General features: G+C 40.9%; 1 protein-coding gene across 1 annotated transcript; it reads right to left on the bottom strand.

The window, feature by feature from the left end:
* Positions 1-383: 383 nt before the first annotated feature.
* SELENON (selenoprotein N) lies at positions 384-8,243 on the bottom strand. Its single transcript, XM_075214093.1, has 2 exons — positions 8,106-8,243; positions 384-4,971 (listed from the first exon to the last, which is right to left on the bottom strand). The coding sequence occupies exon 2, from the start codon at positions 4,967-4,969 to the stop codon at positions 3,275-3,277; it is 1,695 nt and encodes a 564-aa protein (XP_075070194.1). The 5' UTR covers positions 4,970-4,971; positions 8,106-8,243; the 3' UTR covers positions 384-3,274.
* Between the last annotated feature and the right edge of the window lie 1,211 nt (positions 8,244-9,454).

The following is a 9,454-nucleotide window of genomic DNA, read 5'->3' as shown; positions in this document are numbered from 1 at the left end:
GCCCACTCGGGATACTCCCAAATGCTGCCTTGGTCTCCCGGATTCCCGGGAGAGCAGACCATTCTCCCACATTCTGCCTAGTTACTAGTGAAGTGGGCAGAATGGCAGCCTCCATAACACCATTTGCAGGGATTCGTGTCATTTTGGTCCCCGCGTGTCAAAATTACGCTTTCACATCATTGCGTCAACGGGCCAAAATGACACAATTCGCTCAACCCCGCCCACTTCTGTCCTCACAATTCACCTGTCCTCTGGGGTCTTCCAGAGGGGAGGGAAAAAGTTGGCAAGTATGACAAATATATGTACGTACACACACACACACACACACACACACACACACACACACACATACAGTGGTCATTTAGAAGTAGCAGTGTGAATAATGTAATAGGAATGTAAGTGAATAGAATTTGATAGTTTTACAATGAAGGCAGTAGGAGGTTTTACTAAGTACTCAGGGGCAGGCTGGGCTGGGGGGCAATTGCCCCCCGGGCCGGTCCCATAGTGGGTTATCTTTGGCTGGGTCACCTGAATTTTTTTTCCTTTGAAATGTTCCTAATAGGCTGCTGAGCCAAGTCTTGCCCCACCGGGCTAAAATTTGCCAGCCCTCCCATTGGCAAACCATGGAGGGGTTCCTGGTGCCTGGAACCCCCCCCCCCCCCCAAGCCTGAGGCACTGTATAATTGAGGTGGCTGGACCCTGCCCCCGCTTCACACGACTCTGCTTGAAAAGGGAGAGCTGCGTGCACCTAACAGTAGTGCCCATGCCCCATGTATATTATAGGGATAGGAAGAGCTGGAGAGCAGCCAAGCACTGTCTAAAATTATAGCTACGCCCCCATGCATGCTGGTCACGCCCACTGGCGGCGTGGTGTGGAAACCCCCCTCTACAAATCCTGCGTTTGCCCCTGCCTCCCCTGGAAGTGCTGGTTTGACGTACCACTGTATACATCCCCACTTGTATATATAAATATTCTTGTAAATACAGTATAAAAATTGGGAAATATTTTTTTTTAAATGTGTTTACCACTAAAACATGTTACACCCTTCTGTATATAAGGATATTAGTTTACACATTAGTGTTTAAGGTCTTTATATGGTTCCAGAACATATCTAATATACTTATATGTATAATTGGCGAGTTGTGACATCACTTTGAAATCCATATTCGGGAAATTGTTATAGCCAGTGCTGCAGGGTAACTGTGAGGTTCTTGGTGGTACAAGTTTAAGGTCAATACATCTATTTTTCCATAAAAAAATATATATAATTATAATGCTGTACATAACACCAATATCTGAAGTCACCGCAGAGGTCCATAATATTGGTAAACGCAACGCTCAGTAGGCGGCTAATTGGGACTCCTCAGTTATCATGAACGAGTAACTGTGAAATCAGAACGCTGTAGTCTAGGTTGTAGTTATACAGAATACAAAATGTTATAGTATAAAGAAAAAAAACATGCAGAAAAGAAAGAACTATTATTTTTACTTCCCAAAATGTAGCTGCTAAATGAAGGGAGTCAGGTCTAACCCGTTAAATGGAAATTTAGGATTACACCGTCATAAATAACAACTCACTCGGAACAGCGTAAATAATCCTGCTTCACTGCTACAGTACATAACATAAAACATAGTCACATATATAAAGAGGTCAATTTAGATTGCTTACAAGTAAACTATAATATGGTAGGTATTATTGGTTTATGCATAGGTAAAATTAAAGTAGAACCATAGGCTGGCACACATTGAGGTTATGTTGGTATGAGACAATATTAAACAAATAAAAAATACAGACATTGGGCGATTTCTAATCCTAAACCAGCTCCTGCCAACTAGGAGAACCTCAACCTGGTCTGACAACCAGTTTGTATCCAAAATTCTCCAGGCTGTTTTACCTGGAAAATTATCTATTACTGGTTTTGTGAGCAATCAGCTTGAAAATTAGTGCGTTACCATTGCTGGAATAGATTGTCAGTCGCCTACAGCCAATCAGGATGTACTGATAATCGTATATTACTCTTTAATCTCTTGCTACTGTTGATGATTTTAAAAAATGGATAATTATCAGAGAGGTGACCTGTGATGGTCAATCTATATTTTGTTGACTACCATACTGATCAAGTGGCCAATACAACCAGAAATCACCTTAATTTAACTCATCACTGCGGATGCGATCACCAAAAATTTCTTTGTGTAATTACAAAGGGTTAGTCACACAAGGGCTGCATTAAAGGTCCAGGCTTAGAGCTTGTAATGCCCGGAAGGTTGAGTCAAGGACTTACGTAATTCATTCTACTGTATCACATCAAAGAGACGTTCTTTACCAAAATCCCCCACAGCAGTTTCAGAGTCAGCAAAGTATTTCTTAAAGGTGCTCCCATCCCATTTCCTGTCATTCACTTGACAGCACCATCGGACTGCCGAGTTCCCCACGACATACCAGGCAATCTGAGTTTTATAAAGCTTTCATCCACGAGATTCTGCATAGTAACCACAGGGTCAGTGCGCAACGACTGGCGGACTGCGGCAGAGAGCAGCCGAAAACTGCAGCAGAGGAAATATTTATCTTTAAAAATAAATGCCCCAAACTAAAGGGGAGATTCAATTCAGCGCAATGTGACACCGGAACAGTCCGCAGAGACAGAGAGCGCCAATGTTGAGGATTGTATCTCCTCTTTTTCCTCGCACCCCTCAGAGATGCAAGGAAAAATGAGTGTAGATTCCTTACTGTCACGGCCAGTTGGACTTGTCGGTGATGTCCAGCGGCACACGGCAGCCAATTGAATCTCCCGCTAAATATCGTTGGAGGAGAACCTAAGAAACTAATGGTGAATTCTTTAATTTCCCAGCATTACATTCCAGAAGCCCAGACCTTATCACTCTGTAGCACTTTGATAGTGAACAGCTAGTGATCGTGAAACAGACATTATCTCTCTCCATTAAGCTGGCCACACACGTCCAATCCTTCTACTTACAATGATATAATAAAAAATATATAAATGACCAAACTGGATGACATTCAGCCATTCAGGCCCTAGGATCTAGGGCCGGAAGATGAATACACACAGGTCAACAACAAAGATCTGAGGTCATATTCCGACCACTTTTACAAACATGTGTCCGATAATTTCCAATCAATTATCGGGCACCTGCCGTTTTCGGACCAAACACGCTACAGTATTGACTCCTTTGCCAGATTGAATTATCACAGCAATCATGGCCAGCATTAGACTGTTTTTAGGTATCAGAAAAAAAGATATTTGGAGTGTACAACTAGGAGCTCAAGAATGGTTTTGCTTTCTCCAGCCCTTCTTTCAGAAACTTTATATAAGTGGAACTGGATATATCCTCCAAACCATCAGAAAAACTAAACATACTTGTATCGACTTCCTCTGGCTTGACGGAAGTGATATCTAGAAAATAGTTGGCATTAATATGATGGACTACAGTTCCATTGGCAAGACAGATCATCATCTCCACCGGGAAGTTATATTTCTCCAAGTGAAGAGAAGCGAACGTTGCATACGATTCGCTTTCTCTGTTGGTTTGCAGTTCCTCGAGTTCTTTCACCAACGACCAACTGCTGATGAAGCTCTCGTTGAGCAATGCAAGGACGGGCAAACTCTCCAGGACTGTTTCCCGGAGAGTTCGCCCCGAACCTCAGCAAGACTGATCGTCCAAAGCACCCCACAGTAAGACAGAGTGCACCAGTTTCTTTTCGGCAAAAGCTCTGTCGAAAGCTTCGGTGAAAGGAAGATACGGCACTTTCTTAAATGGGTACATAGTGACCTCTAGTTTTTTGGCAGCTTCCTCCCAACTTATCTGGGACTGCCAGTTTATATCCTCAAATACAAATTCTACAGGTTCGCCTCCAGAATTTCGGCTGTCAATGACGTCTCCGTTCTCGTCGTAGATCATAGAGGGTATGGACGGACCGAGCGATTCCAATTCCATCTTTGGCAGGTACCCAATGTCAACCTCCATATTACTGCTCTCACTTGCTCCATACAACCATTCCATGTCAACATTCAGAGTCCGGTTATTAGGGACATATAACTTGAAGTATCGCACGTGAGAAGCATCTTTTGAGATGATTATATGACCAGTGAACTGACCAGGAGAAAACCAGAAAGGGAAATTGGGAGGTTCATTAAGCTGGAATTCAGCATGGATTCGAAAGGCAACATCGTAGTAGAAGTCGCTGACTGCTCGGATACAGGCCACCGAACCCTGAGCTGCAAATCTGGTTTTTATGAACGGACGAGGATGAAACATTGACAAAAGTTTATGGATAATAACTTCTTTTCCTTTGCAAGGAGGAGGATAATATCTGTTGTTAGGTAAATAACCTGTGAAGATGTTTAGCTCACTTGGAACGACCCACCAAGGGTCTCCCAGGTCAACTTTGTTTCTCGGTGGCAGGAAAGACTTGAATTGCTTGGCAAAAAACACGGTGTTTGGCATTACCGGCACAGTCCAGTTTCGCAGTCCTGATAGAGCGCTGTTGGCAATTCCTAAAAACCCATCTTTGCTCTTGGTCATAGTTTCCATAATTAGAGGCTGAAATTGCGCCGTGACGGACAAGGATTCTCCACTTGGATCTACGTCCTCCTCCTCTTCATAGTCGGACATTGGGGTGATCCCGGTGAGTTTTTCGGCAATAGGCTTAAACTCTTCAGGACTGATGGACATGTCCTTGTCAACGTCTAACGAAGAGAAGAGAAAGAAACCTTCCGTACCTAGTACCCTCAGAGCCGCCTCTTGACTTTTTACCAGTTCATTATCTCTGTACAACCTCACACCAATCAGCACGGCCACTACTAGCAGGAGAATCATTGTCCCTTTAAACCATTTATACCAAATCCAGCGATTTTTTTCTTTCTTGCTTTTCGCTTTGTCCACCGTTTCTTGATGGGCAGCATTATTCAACTCTGTGTCTTTTTTCCTTTTTCGAAGATCAGTTGTCATATCTAGAACAAAACGAGAGATTTTACTCACATTTGTTTAATCCACAGCAATATTTCACACATTTGCGGTAAACGTGTAGATCAACGTTCACTAAAAAAATATTTATACAAATATTCTAGATTTAATTCCTCGAAGGGCCAAATGACTGGCAGCTCACGCTTGAGAAAATAAATACACCCAATTAAAAAAGGCTTAATTAACATATACACTATTTATAGTTTATTCTATTATAAATTTGATATATATTTACAATATCCTGTCATGCATTAATGAAATTGAAACAAGAGTGTAGGGTACTTTTTGTTTGATTAATGATACAACTTAAAAGGGGTAATCTACTCTTCTATTTGCAGCACAGAATAGGGTAGTTTAGTAATTGCAGCTCCTGGCTGCATTGGTCAAAGCTCTTGTCCAATCAGAAGCCACGTTTACCGTAAACACTGTACAGTAGTTAGAACCTCTTGTCCAGTATTCACTAGCATTGCGGACAGGTGGACAGAACTCTCCCTTCTTTGCTGTCAGTGCTTATAGTGCGCAGGAACTATTGCTAAATTTGTTACATCAAAGTAATACATTTTGAAAGTTGTTCAAATGTTTAACATCCCAAATGGAAAACAAGCAGACTGTGAAATAAACTCTTACACAAATCTGACACCAGCAGCTACAGTCAGAATTCTAATCCCATGTACGCTGTAGGTGCAGTCTATGGGCTCGATTCATTAATGACGATGCCGTATTTTGTGTAAAAATTGCTCTGCGTATTCCCAGAACCAAACCGTACGGCACTGAACACAGCAACGTCCCATTCATCTTCTAAAAGGACCCTTACTACAGCCTACGATTTAATGGGCGAAACGGGGAGGAAATTGGACGTATGCACATAGTCAATGTACAGTAAGGACGTGCCAAGCTCGAACGCAAGCAGCAGCGTCCGATTCAAGCTTTGGGCATCTCTAAGGTACATGTTTTTCTGTCGAATCACTTGCACCAGCAACAGGTCAGGTGTAAGTGATTATTACTAGTGATAACAGCTGTGTATACATGCTAGAACATGTGTTTGCAATCAGGAGCAACTGGAAAACTGTGTTTTACGTCCAGTCGACATTCATAATATCCTCATAAATGTATTTTATGGAGGGAAAAAAATGGGGGGGGGACTTATTTTTTATGTTTTATTATATTATGAACAGGTGACATTAATTAAAAATGTTTTTCCTATATCTGCTTTTGTGACTTTATATTCCACATATGCATTGGACGTATCCTGCAGGGTATTGTCTGTTAGAGCAGAGCGGACCTAGACCCGTATTCATCAGCAGACGTATTGTTGCTCCTTGTTGAATAGGGATGTGCGTATGTCCGATGTATGCACCTTCTACCCCATTGGGATATTAAATAATAACCATATTTACAAATTTATAATGTTGCTGTAATAAATCTATTATTAGGTTTTGAAATGTTGCCATAGTTCTAATTGAAGCTTGGTCTTTACAAATGATTATTTATGTATTTTGGGGCTAGCCTTGAGCATTTGCAAACCACTGTGCTCCAGAGTGGTCCAAATACAAATAGGGCTTTTTCTTTAATTAAACCATGCTTGAGTATGGATAATTATGTCTGCATCTTACTACATCCTACTACGCTTCTAAGTGCTTTAAAAAAAATAGAATAGAAAAAAGGCAGACAGGAAAAAAAGGCCCTAGGGCACTGTCTTACCGAGAGGTTTACTCGGAAGTAATATTTAAATACCACCCATCCTTCCTTGTCTGTCTGATAGAGAATCTTTCTCCTAAGATTCAGGACACTCAAAAACATCCAACTTTCACTGTATTTACATATTAACCTGAACAAGAAACATATTTCAGCCTTTGACTAAGAGGTTTTTTGTTCATGTTTTTAACATAAGTGGACTTTTGAAGTATTTATAAAATAGCAATGCAGATCTACATCTGAATACAATATAACTAGGCTGACAATCTAATAGTGCTAGGTAAATAACATTCTCAGAGACCAGAGTGCTTTATAGATAATAAATAATAATAAATATTATGTTGCAATACAATACAAAAACAAAACTTAATATTAGCTTGTAACATCCCTGTCATCTATTAAATTAAATAAATGAAGTGGATTCTGAAGCTTTCACAAAGCCCATAAAAATCAAATTAAGTTCAACTTTAGCCTGCAGACATTAACCTCGATCAATGCCAGTAACATGTTCTAGGGCAAAATGTGCAACATACAATTTAATTTAATAGATACAGCCATTTCCATGTGTCAGTACTGTATTCAGGTCAAACCTTTCCATCCCTATTCTTCAAAATCAGAAGTTCTATTGTACTATGTGGGGAAAAAAATAATATATACTATATTATATGGTATAGTTTCACTGAGCACTAAGTCCATCCCTAAAAACAGACATAGATCATAATAAAATTACACTTTTTCTGCCTTGTAATTCATTCCTGAATCTATCTAGGATAGTAGTCAGTTAGTTGCAATTTATGTTCCTGTACCAACTTATCATGATGCTTTATATTCATTCTCCTAAATTGTACAGCACTCAGAATATGTTGGTGCTTTACAAATAAACTATAATTTGAAATAAAAATAACAGTGTTACTAAGCTACTACATTACATTAATATGTCCACCCAAAACTGAACTGTTTACTCTAAGTACAACCAAGTCCCAGTGATTGGTACATGGAAGACAGCAAAACACTGGCCCCACGTAAGAAACCTTTTGGGATCAGGAGCTTTCCCCTAAACTGTGAAGTTTTCAGAAGAATTATCCTTTAATCCAGATGTAGACCTGTTGCTCTCCAGCTGTGGAACTACAAGTGCCAGCAAGGCTGCACTTTAAAGTCCCACAGATGCTGTAGAGCCACACATTAACCTACCTCTGCATCATGCTGAGCAGGGTTTAGGTAAGGCTCCATGACCCTACGTTACTGTATAACTGGAGCCTATACAATTGTAATACATAGAGATAGAGAATAAAAGTGTAATAAAATCTCTGCAGCCTCCTCACTGCACCCTGTACACAGCAGAGTACAAGGCCTGGAGCATAGAACACACAGTGATACAATGTAACAAGCTGGTCACACTCAGAGGACACACAAAGGAGCTGCTTACCTCCCACACTCCCAGCCAGACTGAGAGCTCTGCTGCCCTAACACAGGACCAGACCAATGGGGGGAGGTAGGTGGCGCCGGGACCATGCCCTCCTGGGGGCCCTGCACTATACAGAGATAACTCTACACGGGGCAGAGGGCATATTATCATTTCCTGTAGAGGAGCCATATATGTAAAGAATACAGATATAATATAACAACACTCCTACCCCTATCTCTGGAGTGCAATGGTATGGTCGGAGGAAGCAGCATGCATTACACAGGACAGCCCCGCTACATTAACCCCTGCGTTACCTGCTCCAGACTAGACTCAGCAGGAGGCAGGAAGAGTCATTTCTGGGGGGGTGTTAGTTGCAGATGTTGTGATAACTCTTTCAGTCAGTAGTTTGCCAACTGTGAATTATTTCCAGGGACAGTCCCAGGTTTTAGTATACAGTCCCTGGAAGTTGTCCCTGCTTTTCAGGACAGATAAGCTGCACAATGCAATTTCTCTTTGATGCCAGCTGTTCTTATTTTGTCTGACTTATTAGTTGTTGTGTATTAAATAAGTATTTAAAATGCACAAAGTATGTTGTAGCCAAGTGGAGTAAGCATGCCACAGTGGGGACTGTCAAGGTCAACCAAGACAGTATCTTGGGTGTGATGTGCTCAGCTGGTGTTGCTCAGAGGGGTATCAGAGATTCGCCATTATTTTTTGAAACAGCGATTTTATTAAAGGCATAGCCCGTTCGGGGTCCTTGGAAACTTTCACAATGTTGCCAACTTTGCATTTTGATGGTTAAAAATGGCACAAATGCAATTTCATAACCTGCCATGACTGGAACATAGAATGATAAAAACACTACAAAACTAAACAATAGGATAGTAAGTTAATTACACTGAGACAGAAGTCTTGACTCAGGCCTTTTGCTGTTATATAGGTGATAGAACTCTGTTGACTTCTAATATTTGTAATAATCTGCCGGTTATTTCATTTAATTCACCAGTTTACCTTAAAAAATTGAAGCAAACTGAAAATGACAGCACAATTATAGACAAAGGGGCATATTCAATTGTTGGCGTTTCCCGCTGCGTTAAAAATATTACCGTTATTACGGTAATTCTAAGCCGGATTTCCCTGAGCTGCGAGCTGAAATCCAGCGTTAGAGGTACTGTAATAACGGTAATTACGCGCACTATTACCGTAATGATGGTAATAATGCGCACGCCTCTTTACTTTTCCGTGTAACGCCAACAATTGAATATGCCCCAAAGGGTGAAAAGTGAGATACAGTACAAGATACAATGACACATACACACGTTGTCACAGATCTATATGATAAATATGCAAATTATATTTACTTTTTTTTT

This window comes from Mixophyes fleayi, chromosome 5 (assembly GCF_038048845.1).
Source record: "Mixophyes fleayi isolate aMixFle1 chromosome 5, aMixFle1.hap1, whole genome shotgun sequence".
NCBI classification, from domain to species: domain Eukaryota; kingdom Metazoa; phylum Chordata; class Amphibia; order Anura; family Limnodynastidae; genus Mixophyes; species Mixophyes fleayi.
This window is presented reverse-complemented; position numbering and strand designations above follow the sequence as displayed.